The following is a 19,396-nucleotide window of genomic DNA, read 5'->3' on the forward strand; positions in this document are numbered from 1 at the left end:
CTGCCTGCTAAGTGTAAGGTCTGCTCCCCTCCACCTCCTATTTCAAGGCTCTCAACATCCCTGTTGGTTCCCAGGTTCCCCCCAGCCCTGCGGAAGTTCTTGAGGTCAGCTTAATGACCAACACGCATTCGTGGCCTGGTTCTTACCAGGTGACTCAGTTCTTCATATCGACCGTTGAAAGCCTCCAGTTTCTCACTGATTATATCATCAAGGATCCCTCCATCAATCAGAGTCTGGCCAAGTTCCCGAATCTGCGTGCGATTATCCGCTGGATGGCGCAAAACAGATTCTAGAGACTGGACAGGGACAGGGGCAAAAGTAATGCATTTACCAAGGCAAAAGGTAGCAAGGATCCTAACAACATTATTTTTCTTTAAATAATTCCATTTCCTAAAAATCTACCTAAGGAACAAGATCATAAATGATTCACAAAAATACCCCTTGTGGTATCAATAAATACATAAAATTGAGAACTCCCCATAAATAATGATATATAATTCCATAATTGCAATAATTATTAATTACATGGGCAAATGTTCATGATATGATAACAAAGTTTAAAAGCAAAAATTGTTATACTAACAAAATTATCTCAAATTGTTGTTGATTATATAATAAAAATAGGAACTCATTTTTCTACATCTATAAAATGCAAGGTACTGTTTTATACACACAATTTATATACAAATACATAGATGAATCCAATTAATCGTCATACTAAATATTATTCCCATGTTACAAAGGGGAAAACAGAATCTCAGAAAAGTTAAGTAATGTGCCCATATACACACAGTAAAAAGAAGAGCTAAGATTCCAACTTAGTTCCAAAGCCTTAGTGATTCCAAAGCCTTTGATCCAGTTACTATAAAGTACTACCTTCCAGTCTGTATATGTAAAAGTAATCATAAGAATTTGGAAGAAATATATTAAAATGCTGTAAAGTGTTATCTTAGACTTTACTTCATACTTTTCTCTATTTTCCATATTTCTAGAAGGTACATGCTTTAACTCTTATGTTAAAGTACATGTTTTTCAAAATCACTTTCATAATTTTTAATCCTCTCAGCCTCTCACTCTGCTACTTTACTTGAGAAATGACATCTTTTCTCTAGCAGAATGTGGCTCCTGGAATTTGGACACCACATTTGACTTTTCTTTTTGGGGGGGCCACACCACACCACACCACACACAGAAGTTCCCGGGCCAGGGATCGAACTGCACCACAGCAGCAACCCAAGCCACAGCAGTGACGATGTTAGATCCTTAACCCACTGAGCTAACAGGGACCTGCAGCATAGCCATCTTCTTCCTCTTTTTTCTTTTTTCTTTTCAGGGCCACACCCACGGCATATGGAAGTTCCCAAGCTCGGGGTCAAATTGGAGCTGCAGCTGCCAGCCTATGCCACAGCCAGAGCAATGCCAGATCCAAGCCTCATGTGCAACCTACACCACAGCTCACAGCAATGCCGGATCCTTCCCCTACTGAGCAAGGCCAGAGATCAAACCCATGTCCTCATGGATACTAGACAGGTTCTTAACCCACCAAGCCACAATGGGAATTCCTTTTTTTAAAAAAAATCTATTCTTTTTTCTGGGGGGGGGGTACATCTATGGCATGTAGATGTTCCAAGACCAGAGATCAAATGGTGCAACAGCAGTGACAATGCCAAATCCTTAACCTACTAAGCCGCCAGGGAACTCCTAAAAAAAAAAAAAATCTATTTTCTCCACACTGTAATCCATTGAAGAAACAGTTATCAACTTCTCATATGCCACAGGCTATGCTAGTAACTGGGGAACAACCAAAAATTCAGGCACGTGTTTTGGCCTCAAGGAGCTCAAGTTCAGGCTTGAGGACCGGATCTCATGCCTCCAGCACTGCCCTCTCAAGCCTGTCCTCCAATTTTTCACACCTCAAGACAACAGAATAGGAGCCATTGTGAACACAATCTTTGCCATGTCTAACAAGCAAAGATGACTTAATGAAGAAACAAGAGAGCGATTATCCTAATAACATAAGCAAAATTTCATCCAGGGACTGGTAAAAACAATGTGGAAAATCACTAGAGTGCTTTGTGAAGTCTAAAATGCACTTGTTAACAAGCAACTAACCACCTCCTGAGGCTGAGTTGGTGGGTCACCGATAATCTAAACAGACACGATGGTATAAATACTTCAGGCAATGGGAGAAAACACAAGATGCACCGAAAACCACTGAGGAAGCAAAAGTTTTGCTGTCATAAGGCATTATATTCCTCTTTTGAATATTCAGTTGGCCTCATTACAACAAAAAGAACCATCCGGAATGCAGGCACCTACCTCTAGGGCTTCGCTCACAGCATCTGTCTTCTCAGGCAGGGACTCTGTGCTCTTCATCCGCTCCTCCAGAGTGTTTAGCCAGGTGATCTCAAGATCCAAATAGTGAAGCAGTTCAATCCAACAAGACCACACCTCCTAAGTTGGCAGGAAAAAGTTAGAGACGATAAGAAGCCATTAGAGATATGGAGCATTTTTACTGCTACGCAGGCTCTGTAATCAGTAATAATTTCATTTAGACATGAACATATTTGGGCATTTAGAAATTGATGAAGCTGGAATTTCAAATAAGGGAAATAAAATCTAATTCTTTAGTAAATCACAGTAGAGCAATTGGAGGGAGGTGGCAGGCAAAGAGGAATGAGCTGCCTCACTCTTCACACAAAGATAAATTTCAAAGATCTGATTATAGGTCAAAAATAAAATTATATAATTAGGAGGAGAAACCAAGAAGGGAAACAGTATTAGTTTGTTTTTTAAATAGAAAGGTAAAACAATACTCAGATTTGCAACACTTTTTTCCTTCTTTATACAGCTGCATGGAAGAGGTTCCCAGGCTAGGGGTCGAATCAGAGCTACAGCTGCCAATCTACACCACAGCCACAGCAACGCAGGATCCAAGCCACATCTGTGACCTACACCACAAAGCTTGCAGCAATGCTGGATCCTTAACCTACTGAGCGAGGCCTGGGATTGAACCTGCGTCCTCATGGATACCTGTTGGGTTTGTTACCACTGAGCCGCAAGGGAACTCCAGGAGGGACCCATTTGATTAATAAACTTAGGAAAGAGTTGAGTACAGAGCCTCCCTGGTCCCCTCTCAGATCCACTGCCTGAGAGAACACTTTCTCTCAGGCTCTGCACATGAGGTATGCTTACCAGGTCAAAGATCAGCAAGTTTTTCTATAAAAGGCCAGATAGTAAATATTTTAGTTTTTAACAGGCTGCATCTGGTCTCTGTCACAGATGATGCTTTATTTTTTTCCGTGTGGGGTATGTGTGCAGTGTTTTGTTTTTAATAACTCTTTAAAAGTACACCAACCATTTTTAAGTTCCTGGATCATACAGAAAACAGATTTGACTCTCAGGCTGTAATTTGTTAACCCCAGGCTAAGACTAAAAGGGAAAAGAGGTTATCTAGTCCCCCACATGTCTATAGGCAGAAAACAGGCTGAGAAATCTACTCAGATGCAAGCTGAGCCCTATTTCTTATGGAAGGAAAGGCCAGCTCACAGACAAGGTCTCTGGAGAAGCAGCACAGGCCCCTAAATCAAGCAACAGTCCCTGCCTGGGAAGAGGGGCCCTAACTCTACGTGCCTGCGATTTTTATCTTCCACTGCGCCCCAGGTGTGCAGAATGAGCGTGTCCACTGAGGTTCGCCTCACCACTGGGTTGGGGATATAAGGTACAGGCAACTTAGATTTTTAGGGCTCAGGCTGCCAGATCGAGAGGGGCCGCACCCACACACCTGCACCTGAAGAAACAGTTCCAAGGAGCTACACTTGTATCTGCACCTGATACAGATCACAAGACACTGGGATTGGAGCATGATGCTGTACTGGATAAGACTTTAGGAGGCCCTGGGAGAGCCTAAGACTATTTTGCATGCAGAAGGAACATAAGTAACTTACGACCAGAGAGTGAACTACGGTGAATTTAACAAATGTACTGCCATGACTCCCATGAAGTGGGGGAATTGTTTCTTCCTCCCTTAGAATGTGGGCTGACCCTGTGACTTGCTTAGAACAGAAGAAGGCTACAGAGGTGACAGTGTGCCAAAATGCAGACCTAGCCTTTAAAAGGACTGGCAGCTTCTGCTGTCTCTCTCTTATAAGCCAGCTGCCATGCTATAGATAAGCCATAAAACGGAGAGGCCTCATGGAGGGAGATCTGGAGGATGAGAGGCCGTCGTGAAGATTCCAGTAAAGCTCCCAGGTGAATGCAGCAGCGACCTGGGTGAAATATCCATAAACCACATGGAGCTGGAGAGCCACGCAGCTGAGCCAAACCAACCCAGAGAATCATGAAAAATAATGTAGGGTTGGTTTTTGTAAGCCATTATGTTTTTTGTTGTTGTTGTTGTCTTTTTGTCTTTTCTAGGGCCACACCTGCAGCATATGGAGGTTCCCAGGCTAGGGGTCTAATCAGAGCTGTAGTGGCCTGCCTACTCCATGGCCATAGTAACACAGGATCCAAGCCACAGCTCATGGCAACACCAGATCCTTAACCCACTGAGCGAGGCCTGGGATCAAACCCGCAACCTCATGGTTCCTAGTCAGATTCATTAACCACTGAGCCACGACGGGAACTCCACATGCCATTATGCTTTGGTGAGGTTTGTTACACAGCAATTAATAACTGAAACATAGTGGTTTTTAGTGAAGTATATGAAAACAACGGAAGAATAGACACCACTTTCTGGATAATGATTAGTTCAGGAGACGGGATGGGAAAAAAAGAGAACAGGTTCTGTAATGCCAATTAATTTTATCTTAAAAACAAGATCTGGGGCGTTCCTGCTGTGGCACAGCGGAAAAGAATCCCACTAGTATCCATGAGGATGAAGGTTCAATTCCTGGCCTCACTCAGTGGATTGGGGATCCAGCATTGCTATGAGCTGTGGTGTAGGTCACAGATATGGCTCAGAGCTGTGTTGCTGTGGCTGCGGTGTAGGCTGGTAGCTGTAGCTCCGATTCCACCCCTAGCCTGGGAACTTCCATAAGCCTCGGTACAGCTCTAAGCAGAGCAAAAAAAAAAAAAAGATCTGGGAAAATGTGGCAAAATGTTAACCTCAGTTATATCTGAGGGATATGTATGTAGGTGTTAGTAATATCTATACTCTTCCGTAAGTTTGAAATATTTCATGATTTAAAACACCTTAAAAGGAATCTAGAAATAAGCAAGGCAATAAAGCTGGACTCTTCAGAAGAAAGGCATCTTGACTCTAATTTAGAAATCTGCACTATTTCTACCCAAGATCCCTTGGTAATTCCTCGATAATTTTAAGAGTGCTTCCATTTTGAAACCCCTTTTTTTCTTCTTGCCATTTCCCCTTTCAAAGATATCAAGGTGTCATCTTTTCTCTTTCATCTACATTGGTTTCTCACATTTTTCTTTTTCTTCTCTCAACTAACTCCAAAATAACTCTGAAAGTAATTCTCCGAGCCATACTAAAACCTCAAAATATTTCATTCCTCATTCTCAAACTGTCACCTCTGGGACATAAAGGCACCCGTGAAGAAATGATACAGAATTCATGGTGGCCTTTTATTAAACTTGGGATAACCTGGGGACTCCATTCATTATGTGAACATATTGTGAGCAGTAATTTAGGCGGTAAATAAATAGGAAAACAATAACAACAAAAAGAAAGTTCTGGGTGGTTAGGACAGAGAAGAAAACATGGACGAGACCATCACAGAATTCAATTCCTGGATCATCCACTGAGACGTAAGATTAGCTATACATAATGTTTTATATTATGTTTACAGAAATTTAAATTCTCAAATGAGTAACCTCCACTGTTTTATGTTAGACAATATCTTAATATTAAAGAATGAGGTTTTATTTGACCTGCAACTTTCCTATTAACACAAATACGTATATTTCCAATTTCCAAATTTCCAATCTCATATTTATCTCAGCACAAAATAGCTTCAGAACAAGTGAGGAATGAGTGGATTTGGTTTAAACATTGCACTCGTGATTACCATTTTAGAACTTACCACAAAACCATCATTTGTTTGGGGTTAAATTGAATTTAAATTAAATTGCTATATATTGAAGGGCTTCTTAAGTCTTTTCAATAAGATGTAACAAAAGTCACAGTAATATAAAAACAAACAAGCAAAAACTTCATTTTATTTAAAAAAAAAAAACTCATAGAATCATCTACATTTTAAACATCTTAAATCATCTACGTCTTAAAGGGGAAATGGTCCAGCAAAATATGAGCACATTCAAGTTAGTCTTCCCTTAGCTCCAAACAAAACCTATAGTTTTAAAAACCACTTTAAAAGAAAAATACCTCAATTCGTCTCTGGTACTAACCAGGTAAAACAAAACAAAGGAGGTACTCACAGTATATTGTTTTAGAATTTTAGGACTGGAACAGACCCTATTGATCACCAGTAATATGAAAACTTTGACTTCACATATAGTAAATGCCTAAAGCTAAGAAATGACTTTTCCAAGAACTTTCCACTAACTGAAGGCAGATCTTGGTCTCCAGTTTTCTTTTCTTTTCTTTTTTTTTTTTTTGGTCTTTTGTCTTTTGAGGGCCACACGCATGGCATAGGAAGGTTCCCAGGCCAGGGGTCCAATCGGAGCTGTAGCTGCCAGCCTACACCACAGCCATAGCAAGGCAGGATCCGAGCCACGTCTGTAACCTACACCACAGTTCATGGCAACACCAGATCCTTAACCCACTGAGTGGGGCCAAGGATCAAACCGGCATCCTCATGGATGCTAGTCAGGTTTGTTAACCACTGAGTCACCACAGGAACTCGGGCCTCCAGTTTCCTCTTCTCTCTGTTTCATTTTTATCAATCTATTATCTAAATTATTATCTAATAATTAGTTTCCAATGATTATTATTGTTGTTACTGTTAGCTCAATCCTGAAAGAACTACTGTTCTTTTATAATCCACACTTGAAGAGACTCTCAGAAAGGCATTAGTGAAAAAATACCATACCTCTAGTGTGTGGCACTTTCCTCGAATTCTGTTACAAAGAAGTTGATAATTCTCCAGCACGACATTCAGTGCAGATGTCAATTCCTGGCCACCAGAGGGCACTTTTGCAGCTAATAACATGATGTTGTCCTTGAGAATCTTCACTCTCACCTCCTTCTGCAACACATCCTCTTTGGCCCTCTGTTCCGAGACAGAATGAACTTGAAAAGGGTCTCCCTGTCTCAGTAACCCATTTCTTTCTTTTCCACAAAATAACAAAACCAAAATTAAAGCGTCCAAACGACTTTACCTAATTGGAACATTATTTAGATTATCACTCTAGAGAGTACTTGTGAAATAACACTACCTAAAAAAAATCTCACCTATTCTATGTCCCAAGGTACACACACAGTCCCCGGGCACACATTTCCTTCTAATAATAGCAGTGCTGACACCTAAAGTTATTCTAAATCATGTTTACTGACAGCAAGTATTTTCAAAGTCTGGGTCCATAAAAAGAATGAAGTGTATTCGTTTTAACGGAGCACTGGATGTCAGAGCGTATTGGATTGAAATAAACATGTTTTCATGAAAAAATGGAGGTGCACCATAGTAGACGTATTCTTTAAAAATAAGAGAAACATATTTTTCTCCTGGAACATATGTTTATCTGCCCTTCTGATAATTAACATCATTTCAAAGATGATAAAGTTGGAAAGATCTGATCTAGAATTAACTTCCTGCCCGCCTCTCCTCCTGTGCTGATGAGGAAAATCAACCTAAAACAGCCTTTCATTTCCTCATGTAGCTTCTTTTTTTGCTGCTTACCGGTTTGAAATTTCTCTAGGGTGGGGTAAAATAATTAAGTGGAGTGGTATTTTAAATCCTAATGGGTGACTGACAGAATAAAGATAAAATGCTGCCCAATCAAGAGTTTTACTCTCATTTTTCTAAATTCTCATTCCTAGTGACCTTAAAAAACCCACAGAACTACAATACCCATAGTGCCAATAAGATGGTCCTTAACATGGTGAGTTAACTTATATACTAAGTATTTTTAAAATTTCAAGGAAAGCCACACTAATACATTCATACATACACACACATATATATATATATATTTCTGTGAAAACAGCACAATTTTCAAGTCCCTCTGCTTTACTTTGACTCATATACAACAATGCATTGATGAAATACAATCCTTTTAAAAAATTTCTGCCCAGAGATTTTTGCTTTTGTTATACTTGTAGGCAAGTTAACTGTGTAAAGCACTCAGTGTGTTACTAGATCTTACTTTTTTTTAAAGTAGCTTTTAACACTCTCTCCTTTGGCTTCAGCACCAAAGGACACGTGAAGTTGTACTAGAAATGTGAGACTGATGCCTAGTTCGTTTATTATACAAAAAAGAGGGACTGTTCAAGCCTATTGACATAGAACTAGAAGTTTGCAGGAAATACATCCTATGCACCTGACTGCTATTAAATCCCTTGAGGACACTCCTACTGCTACTCTTCCCTGCTCTAACAAAACTTGGGTATGTGTGTGGGCCCCACGTATTACCTGGAAGATCACAGCTAGTGAAATAAAGATGAACTCCAATCAAACTGGGAAGTCTTTCTTGTTCCTTACAAAAAGTAATGCTTCCTGAACATTTTTGGAAATATACAGTGGGGGTGGTTGCACAACATAGCGAATATGACTGATGCCACTAAATTCGGGAGACATTCTCTGTGGCTCCCCAAGCTTCTAATGTAAGAGACATTTCTCAGGGGCCCTCATGAGCCAAGTGGAGTCTCAGCTTCCTATCCCTACTAAAATCATAGCGGCTGCCCTTCCTTTTTAAGAAAATTGAAATCGTACTATGAAAGACTGTAAGTATCTATCACATCCTATGTAGATGATGAATTGATTTTACAGGGAGGAGGGGAGATATAAAGCCTATTGACCCTGACGGTCCCAGCCTCACCTTCATTTCCTCCACAGCACTTTCAAGTTCTTCTGGTGACTTGTACTCGAAATCCCTCTCCAGGTATTCCTCTTCTGCCTGGGTCATCCATTCCTGCATCTCGGCCAAGTCCTTCTTCAGGTTCACCACTTTTTCCTGACTTTCAGACAATCTGTTCTTCTGAATAGCAATCTAGGGAGCAAAAGCCATTTGTACAAATAAGCAAATCGTAATACATTAAGATTACATTAAGTGTCAATGTCCAGTTTCTAGTATCTGAAGACACAGTAACAACATTCCACAAAAGAGCCAGAGGTTTAAAATTCAGATGAAACCCTTTATGTATTTTGTGCTGATGCTACAGACTGTAAACAAGAATGAAACAATAATTATAACTGGGATTTGGTGTCACATGGTGGACATGAACCTAGGACTATCTACCATAATTTTAAAAATGCATAACTTCTGACAGAGTAATACTCAACTGAAGGATGCTAACCTACATCAATAAAGGCATATATTTCCAGGAAATCTACTATAGCATTATTTATGAAAAAAAAAAAAACTGAAGCAACCACAATGTCCATTTTCTCCTTTTTCCCCATTAAGATGGCACTTTTAAAAAGCAGAGAAGAGGAGATTGCTATGAAAGATGTTCCTAAAACATTGCTCTACAAAATTTTGGTTTTGATCATCTACTATATTTGTGTATTGCACACAGAACCAAAAAGGTTACAGTAGGAGCTAAGTATTTGTTGAATCTGGAGCAATAACTTTTTTAACTCTCTCAGGAAGCCTAAAAATATTTTTCAGAGAGATCCTCCCTCTAGCCACAAACCACAGAGCAGCTAGAGCCCACTTCACTATTCAACCTCCCACTCAAATTAAATCTCTCGGCAGCGGTCACCTCACCAAGGCTTGTTTGCCTGTGAAACTGAAGGTAACAAAAAGGCAACAGAGGAAGAGGATGGCTCTCCCGAGAGTGAGGGACAATACTTAGTGGCCTTCCTGTTTCACTCTCCAAAAATACACAGGGACTAAACAGGAATTTCGATTTCACTGCCCCACATGGTACCCTAACAGCCTACTGCCAGCAAAATACACAGCCCTCCTTCCCAAGTCTTGCTGAGCAACACTCTAACCTGGTGAGCTTTAAAAAATTATACAGATTTCATGCCCCCACTTCCCCAAAATTCTCTTTACTAGTAGTTTCTAAACATTAGTCAGTTATACAGTTCACCCAGATTCATAGAGAAATGAGAAAAATAAAAACAATGTAGTAAACTTCTCAAAAAAAGCAAAGCTCAAAGTTACCGTTTATCCTGCAATTATATACTTTCTATATTTTGGTATTACATGTTTTTCCTATCATGGTATCACGGTATCATGTTTTTATTTGTTGATTTTATATGCCTATCCTTTCTTAGCAAGATATAAACATATGGCAGTATTGTTTGTCCACAATTTCTTTATCCTTTTACTACTCAGTGAAATAGAAGAGCCTAGAACTGCTTGAAATAATTACTCACATAGCACGTGGTTGCCTCCTTCCTGAAGACACTTAAAAATTTCTCATGCATTTACTCCCATACTTTGAATCAGTAAAACAATTAATTCTGTTGTCATATGTAGATAAATAGATACACAGATCTGAATATCTATACGTGTCTATACATTTACCTACTAATCTATCAGCTGTCTATTTATTGCCTTCTCTGCTCCTCATTATCACTTCCAAACCATTTTGCTTATTTACTTCCCCTAAACACTCAGCTCCTTCAAGCACATGCCATCCAATTACAATAAATTTAGATGAATTTGAATTAGGATAGATATAAGATGGTATGATGAAATTAATTTCTTAAGTGGGACAATAAGATTGTAGTTGTCCTTATTCATGGAAGAAGCATGCTATTTAGGAATGAAGTGTCATAACATTTTTGACCTCCTGTCAAAGGTACATATTTAGCAAAAAAAACCCAAAGGGGTATGTAGGTGGGGGAGGGGTGAAAAGAGTGGGGAGAGAGAGAAGAGGCAAATGTAGTAAAATATTAAGAATTGGCAAATTTTGGAATGGTTTATGGCTATTCTCTCAACAATTATTTCAACTTTTCTTTCAATTTCAACATGTTCAAAATAAGGAATTGGCGGTGGGGGGAACAAAACAAAATACTCAGGGATACAAATATAAAATTTTCCTTTAAAAAGATTAAACAAAAGAGATCATATTAAGAGAGATATGCTATGTAAGTGAATGGGGTATTTGGGAATCTCACATTTTTCTCCTCTCATTTTTTATCCCTTTCTCACTCACTCCAGCTCTATGCAACCTCACTATTATTTCACTAAAAAAAACAGAAGCAGTCAGAAGGGAACGAGGCATAGTCCTCCTGTACCTGTGGCTGCCTCCCCTTCCATTATTACGGAGGGACTTGCTAACAGCAGTTCTTTCACTTCCAGGGTGGACCCCACCCCCTCTCGCCTAATCACAGACTTGGTTGCAGAAACCACCCTCTCTCAATCTCTTCCACAACTTCACTTTTCTCAAAGTGAAGTCCTTTTCTGCATGCAAGCATTCAGTAAAACCCCTTATTTATTTGTTTGTTTGTTTTTGTCTTTTGTCCTTTTTAGGGCAGCACCTGAGGCATATGGAGGTTCCCAAGCTAGGGGTCTAATCAGAGCTGTTGCTTGCCTACACCACAGCCACAGCAACACAGGATCCGAGCCGCGTCTGCAACCTACACCACATCTCACGGCAACGCCGGATCCTTAACCCACAGAGCAAGGCCAGGGATCGAACCCGCAACCTCATGGTTCCTAGTCAGATTTGTTTCTGCTGCGCCACGATGGGAACTCCGAAAACCCCTTATTTTCAAAAATTACAACAGCTCTTTAAATCCCCATATTTCTTCCAGTGCCTCCCCAATTTCTCTGCTCCCTTGCAGAAACTAGTTACCCTGCCCTAGGACCTGACTTCCTTTCCTCTCCTCAGCCTTCCCTCTGTGACTTTCTTCTCCACCTCTCCAACGGCACCACTTTTCTCAAGGTCATCAAAAGCCTCCAACTTGTCAAATCTAAAGCTTGCTTTCCAGGCCGGACTGGTCTCAGCCACCCTCAGCATCAGGCCCTGGGAAAAGCTTTCTGGCCCTGGCCTCTGGGGCACTCGCCCTCTCCAGGCATTTCTCCCCGGGCTGGCCTTTCTTCCTTAGCATCCCAGCGATCAGTGCTTAAGAGCTCCATCTGCATGTTTACTAATCTTGAATTTAACCCTTCCGGGATGGAAATCATTATTCCACCAGCTCCCACAAAAGCCTCTCCTTGAGTCTTTACCTTTTCAGTAAACAGCACAATTCACACAAAATGAAAAAAGCTTCATACAAATCCTCAGCTGTCCTTAACTATTCTTTTTTTCTCATACCACTTTCATTTCTATACTCCCATCTCCACTTTTTTTTTTTTTTTTTTTTTGTCCACACCCATGTCATGTCAAAGTTTCCAGGCCAGGGATGGAACCCGCACCACAGAAGCAACCCAAGCTGCTGCAGCAACAGCGTGGGATCCTTAACCTGGAACAACACAGGGGAACTCCTCCACTTTCAAAATACAGTCCAAACCTAAGATGTCTCATGACCTGCACTGCTCCCTCCCTACTCCAAGGGGCCATCCTCTCTCTTGAAAACTGCAACAACCCTTTAAGTATTCTCCCCATTTTTATTCTTGCTTTCCCAGAGCAAATTATCCCCATGGAAACCACAGTGATCTTAAAAGATCTGTCATGTGTCAATTCCTTGCTCAAAACTCTCTGCTTTCTATGTGAAATCATACTTGAAATAAAATTCAAAAATCTATGCTTTCATCGCCATATGCAATCCACCTCCACCTACCTTCTGACCTCAAATCTTTCTATTCTCCAACCCACTAACCCCTACCTTCACTCTATTCCAGCTACAAAGAGCTTCTTGTTCTCTATTCAACATGTATGCTCCTTTCCAACCAGAGACCAAAGTGAATAATAATACTCCCCCCTAATTTTTTTTTTTTAAGGGCTGCACCCAGGGCATATGGAGGTTCCCAGGCTAGGGGTTAAACTGGAGCTACAGCTGACTGCCTATGTCATTGCCACAGCAACATCAGATCCAAGCCACATATGTGACCTACACCACAACTCACAGCAACGCCAGATCCTTAACCCACTGAGCAAGGCCAGGAATCGAACCAGATCTTCATGGATACTAGTCGGGTTCATTAACCACTGAGCCATGACAGGAACTCCCTACTCTCCCTTAATTTAAAAAAATGATCCATGTCTTGCCCGATCCTACCACCTACACTGTAGTTATTCTAGACCACAGGTTTTTAAACTGGATGGGCTATAAGATCAGTTTAGTTAGTCAAGAAAAGTCAATATCTACCTCTTGAAAACCACACACCATAAAGTTGAAAAACTCACCTCTTTGCTTAATTTTTCCAGTTGTGTTTGGTAGTCAACTAGTTTCGTCTGCATCCAGGTTTTGATTCCAGCAATTGGACAGCTTCGAAGGTTAGCCTCTATTTCTTTCATGTCTTTCAGAGATGATTCAACTGTTTCTATTTCATTAACAAATCCCTGAACACATAAAATAACCCCTTATTAAGTTCATTCCTATATAAGTGGATGCCATTATTATAGTTTGTCTGCCCGGATCCCTGCAAATATTTTGAGAACAGACTGCTTGGGAGTCAGGGCTTTTAATGACTTAAGAAATATTGTGTCCTAAGAAATTCATTTCACTTATGTTCTTCATGGAGCCATCTGCCAAATTAAGACTGGAAATATCTGACTCTCAGCAGGGAATGGAACTTTTAATTCATTTAGCAAAGCCTAATGATTTTACCAAATATAAAATGCATGAAGTATTACTGGCAAAATTCATTTGTTACATATGTTTTCTTAAAGCTTCACCATCTGGCAAAAAAAAAAGCAATATGCAATTGGTAATGATGACACTAGTTGTCATCAGAACATAAAAACAGCAGCTCCTAATGAACTAAAATTGCTCTTATTCCCTCTACCCAAAATTCTATAACCATGGCCAAAACTACCAATATGAATAGTCAGTCATTCTTTGAATAGCTATAAAGTAAAAATTTAAAAAAAAAAGTTTTATGCTGAAAGATATTTTATCTAGGTTTATTATCATCATATTCTTAAAATTTTCATAAGAGCAGCAAATAATAAATAAGAAAATATTATCACAGCAGGTTCCCTAGATCAGCAGAACTCACACAGCACTGGTCAAGCTGTCTTTGCAGCCCTTCGGCATCTCCCTGGACAGCCTGCTCTTTCATTAAGAAGTCTTTCACACCCTCCATCCATTTCTCAATGACCTTCGAATCAGCCTAATCAAACACAATGACAAAAGGGGATATTACTCAGTGACATTTAACCTACTACACTTCAAGATCTACGGCTATGGAAAAAAGGCAACTTTTCAAAACTTTGATAACATCATTTTCATATATTTTATTTCTTCTTTTAAAACCTCCAACATTGAAAATAATTACTCTCCTCCTTGCTGGCTAAAATCCTCATGAGATGCTATCTTGGTGATCATTCTAAAAATTTCAAAACATTCTCCAGTGAACAAAGCTATTTTGCTTATTAACACGAGCAATATCTATGATTAAACAGTCAAATTTAAGGGAAAAGTGCGTTTCTAGGTATAATCAGCTAAAAAACTTCCATTCTCATATAATTAGAACATTTTCTCCTTAAGGTAGCGATTCAAAGGGAAGAAATAAATAGCATACTGGAGGGAATACCATAGATTATTCTTAGTTTTGCTGTTGGATGCTTTGTTACCTAAGCACCCAGTACAGTCCACCACCCAGCTCCATTCTTTCATGCAACATTTACCAAGCACGCACTGTAATCCAGTCACTGTGTATGGTGCTAGTAGGAAAAAGAAAGGCGACATTCTGCAGAAAGAATGCGACTTCAGAGAGGTAGTAACATTGGACCTGGACCTTAAAGGAATGCAAATAATTAGGTTCAACCTGAGTTCCAAAACCAGAGTAAAGTGATGGTCATATCTTTCCAAGGTCCCCTGTTCCATCACTGTCAATATGATGTGCTAATTTCCCTCGTATTGAGCTGAATTTGTTTCCTTGTACCTTCCTCAATTACTTGCTTCTCATTCCTCCCTAGAAAAGGAGATAAATTACTCTTATTCAAAATAACCTTCACATTGGAAGGCAGCCACTATATCTTCCCTTAGTCTTTTATTTTTAATTTTTTTATTTATCTTTACATTTTTATGGCTGCACCCATGGCACATGGAGGTTCCCAGGCCAGGAACTGAATTTGACTTGTGGCTGCGACCTATGCCACAGCTGTGGCCCAGGGGCCAGGGATCAAAGCTGAACCTCTGAAGCAATGGTGAGCCAACGAAGCCAGACTTCTAATCCATTTCACCACAGTGGAAATTCCTTCCCTTAGTCTTTTAGTAGTTAAACCATTCCCAACTGATTCCAGGATGTCTCTAGGACATGATACCCAGATATTGCACTCAACACTGACCAACATGCTGTGGAAATTACATCAGCTTTTTAATGCACTTAAAATATGCCACAGAGAATCAATTATTCTTAAAATGTGGGAATGAATAACAACGATGGAGCCTAAATGGTATTTCATATATGAATATTACATTCAGAAAATGTTATCTAACTTTTTTCACTTTCATTTTTCTTACTGTAGAGTTGGGTTTATTATTACTATTATTCCAACCATTAGCTAACTACCTCAAAAGTATATTTTCCCTATCCCATGTTGTTTCATTGACTTCTGCAACAAGTTCAGAACTTGATATTTATAAATTTTATAACCTTTAATTCTGCCTTGTTATGTTAACAATACTAATTAACAATATACAAATAAAAAGCCAACAGAATGACTTGAATTTTTAGTTTCTCCAAGGTCTTATCAGCTATTCCTCCCAGCTTTCTCTCATCTGCAGATCTGACAGTGAGGTATCCTTTTACTGTTTTTTGTTCGTTTGTTTTTGGTTTGGTTTTGGGTTTCTTCCAGGTGAAAAATAAGGGCAATTACAGTGCCTACCAGAGCATTCCCCATGAGGACACCATCTCGTTCATTAATCAGCGAACTTTTGGCTTAGATTTCAAAACCTGGGAATCAACCTAATACTAGCATCTAAGTAGCTTGCCACTTCCTTCTTATAAGGTTATAAGAGATTTTCTCAAATACCTTACTGAAATCAAAGCTTACCCAAAGTGATAGTTTGTGAGTATTATTTGAACGAAGTAAATACACATGAAATGTGAGCCTAGGAATCTGTATATCTAGTAATCTAGGATCCCTCCTCCAAAAATAAATAAATGGAAGCAGTACGTGAAGGAAATGAGCATGGGAGAGACTTATGAGTGGTACCATGTTGATTTCTGGTGACAACCACAGTTTTTCCTACGCACACAGAAGATCTCATTTATCTACAGCTTTGCCAGGAACTGACATCAAGCTTACTTCAGGTCTTTAGCTTCTAGAAACTCATGTTCCCCCTTATTTAGGATATTCATCCATCTCTCTTCTTCTGGTAATTTCCTCACAAGCTGCATAATGTGACCTCGAGCTCATGCGTAAAGTCACATGTTACTCAGCATGCAGATTTAGGCGCCTGAAGAATGGTGTAGTTTTTCCATCTAACTCATAATTCAGGCTCTAATGCACTCTCAATAATGACCATTCTACACCTGCTAGTTTGCAGGGTCATTCTCTGATGAAGATGGGAAACAAAAAGCACTTATGTGGCTGGGCCTTTCAAATTATACCACTCTGTGCAAGCACTCCTCATTCTCATTCCAGGCACAGCTTTGAAAGCCCTTTCGGTCACAGTGCACTGTCCCCAAGCTTCCTTTCCCTCTGCTCTTTAGCTGGTCTGTCACTATTTTCGCACACCCACACCACTCTTCCGTATTTTGAATTGGTGACATAGTTCTTCTTCCAGGTTTGCTCCAGCATTCTCAGATCTCAGCCTAGAAGATTCTTTAGGAAGACATGGCCAGGGCAGGGTGGGGTGGAGTGTGCAAAAAAATAAAAGTGCAAATAGAGAGAAAGTATGAATACGTCTGTAGAGTTCATGAAGGGCCTTTTTTAATCATTCATTTAATGTGTTACCACTTCTTACTGTTCATCACCGGTCTGAACTTTTTTGTAAGAAATCAAGGAACACCATTACTGCTCTGTGACTAGATAATTCATTAAATCTAGTTTGGAAGAAGGAAAACTGATAGACTTCTGGGCCGAGGATGTTTGAAATTTATATTCCAAGGAGGTTTTCACCACAATCGGCCTTGACTGCAGCCAGTAGCCTCAATGATCCTTGTCACTGGCCCAGGAGAGGAACCCTCATCCTTCTTTGCTCTCTCAGACACACACAGACTCATGTGAACACACACAATTCACCCACACCTGCTCCTTCTCTCTCATATGGTTAAGTCTGAGAAAAAAGAAAGCGGAACAATAGACACAGACAAGCCATGTAGACCAAGAGATCATCCCAACAGCAACAAAGGGAACAGAGAGGAGTCGGAAAAGCTGTTTTCACTACTAAAAATTCCTGCAGGTAATCCTGACCACGCTGAGTTCAAACCCAGGCAGTGAGCCCCAGGGAAAAAAAGACCAAGGTCTGAGTACCTAGCTCAGCACCACGCCAGCCACAGGGTCTTGAGAAATTAAATTCTCAGTTTCTCTTCTCGGAGCTTCTACAGCTCATCTATAAGATAGGAATAATAGAAATTCCTATTTTGGTTCAGTGGGTTAAGGATCTGGCATTGCCACAAGCTGTATAGGTAGCAGATGCAGCTTGGATCAGGTGGCTTGTGGCTGTGGTATAAACCGGCAGCTGCAGCTCTGAGTCGACCCTAGTCTGGGACGTCTATATGCTACAGCGTGACTGTAAAAAGAAAAAATAAAATAAAATAGAAATAATAACAACATCCTCGATTGACTGTTCTTAAAAACAGAGATGGTTGAGACAGGGCCTGGTACAGGGCAGGTATGCAATAAATGGTAGTAGCTATTATTACTAACAGCTACAAAATCAAGTGCTTTATTACCAAGACTAGCCTCATAAAAGAGTTACCACTTCAAGTTCCGGTGTCTGTTTGTAACAGACGCTTCACAGGAATGGGTAGCCAGGGTGAGTAGAAATTTGCATAAGCATCAGTTTAATGTGTTTAATTGCCGCCAACATGACCACATGTTCCATCATCTAACTGTTCGAAAGTGACTATTTGCAAGGGCTACTGCTTATGATATTTCTGACTACACCTGGCTGGACCCAGCTCAGCAGAAGGAAGCCAAGTACAAGAGGAAAGGCCCAACATTTAGAAATGCTAGAAAACAGTAGATTCACACGGAACCCCTACCCTGTGGCTACACCATGTGGGAACGGTTATTAGATCACTAAGATTACCACTAGTGTGCAGGTAAATACGGGACACAGGCGGGTCTCCCCTACCCTCCCACAGCGCCTCTTTCCCTATAAGGAAAATATTGTCTCGGTCCACTCGGTAGCAATTCACCACTTCCTGTGCTTTTAAGAAATACTGAAACCTGGAATTCCTGTTGTGGTGCAGTGGTAACGAACCTGACTAGTATCCAGAGGATGAGAGTTTGATCCCTGGCCTCACTCAGTGTATGAAGGATCCGGTGTTGCCAAGAGCTGTGGTGTAGGTCGCAGAAGCGGCTCAGATCCCGAGTTGCTGTGGCTCTGGCATGGGCCAGCAGTTACAGCTCCAATTAGACCCATAGTCTGGGAACCTCCATATGCCAGGGGTGAGGCCCTAAAAATCAAAAGACAAAAAAATAAAAAAATAAAAATACTGGTAAATTTCTAAAATACATGTCTGTTATTTCACATGCAAAAATAAACTCCAAGTACTAATCTAGGGTAACGGTTTCTCATTCATATTTAGAGTAAAAAATTCTCAAGGAAATATAAAATGATTCATAGGGTAGTTTTGAAAACCAAAGCATCAAACACTCTAGTTGGGAAGGGTCAAAATGCTACATTCGCATTGCTCAAAAGCACTGATGTGTAAGCTCTCTGGATGAGCAACACCTGCTGTTGGGTCACAGCAAAAGAATGTGAGGTCATTCACACAATTCCTTCAACCCTACACAAGCCATCTCCCAGCCCCCAGCCCTGCAGTCCCTGAGCTAGGAATGGAGGAAATCTGAAGCCTGGTCACTCTGGATTCAAGACAGTAAGAGTCCAAGGAACAAAACTACCTCCCAAGATTTTATTTACAGCTAAATGCTTGGCATTTTATTTCGCAGCTCCCCTATCTGTTGGAATGTCCATAGCTTTTTCAGCAGCTCACATCCAACCCAAGACATAGACAAGAAGAATTGTGAAAACGGAATTAAATCAGCAATTTAAGGCAGTAGGCTTCTATTTTG

At 40.3% G+C, this 19,396-nt stretch overlaps 1 protein-coding gene across 11 annotated transcripts in view; it reads right to left on the minus strand.

Moving 5' to 3' along the window:
* UTRN (utrophin) overlaps positions 1-19,396 on the minus strand; it is a 537,684-nt gene that overhangs the window by 331,498 nt on the left and 186,790 nt on the right. For all 11 annotated transcript variants that reach the window (XM_047770002.1, XM_047770001.1, XM_047770005.1 and 8 more), the window contains 6 exons: positions 14,200-14,313; positions 13,385-13,540; positions 8,956-9,126; positions 7,011-7,190; positions 2,320-2,454; positions 147-296 (listed from right to left, as the gene is read on the minus strand). In XM_047770002.1, the coding sequence (XP_047625958.1) occupies positions 147-296; positions 2,320-2,454; positions 7,011-7,190; positions 8,956-9,126; positions 13,385-13,540; positions 14,200-14,313 (906 nt within the window). The remainder of the gene's footprint in view (positions 1-146; positions 297-2,319; positions 2,455-7,010; positions 7,191-8,955; positions 9,127-13,384; positions 13,541-14,199; positions 14,314-19,396) is intronic.

The sequence above is a fragment of the Phacochoerus africanus genome, chromosome 2 (genome assembly GCF_016906955.1).
Source record: "Phacochoerus africanus isolate WHEZ1 chromosome 2, ROS_Pafr_v1, whole genome shotgun sequence".
Taxonomy (NCBI): Eukaryota; Metazoa; Chordata; class Mammalia; order Artiodactyla; family Suidae; genus Phacochoerus; species Phacochoerus africanus.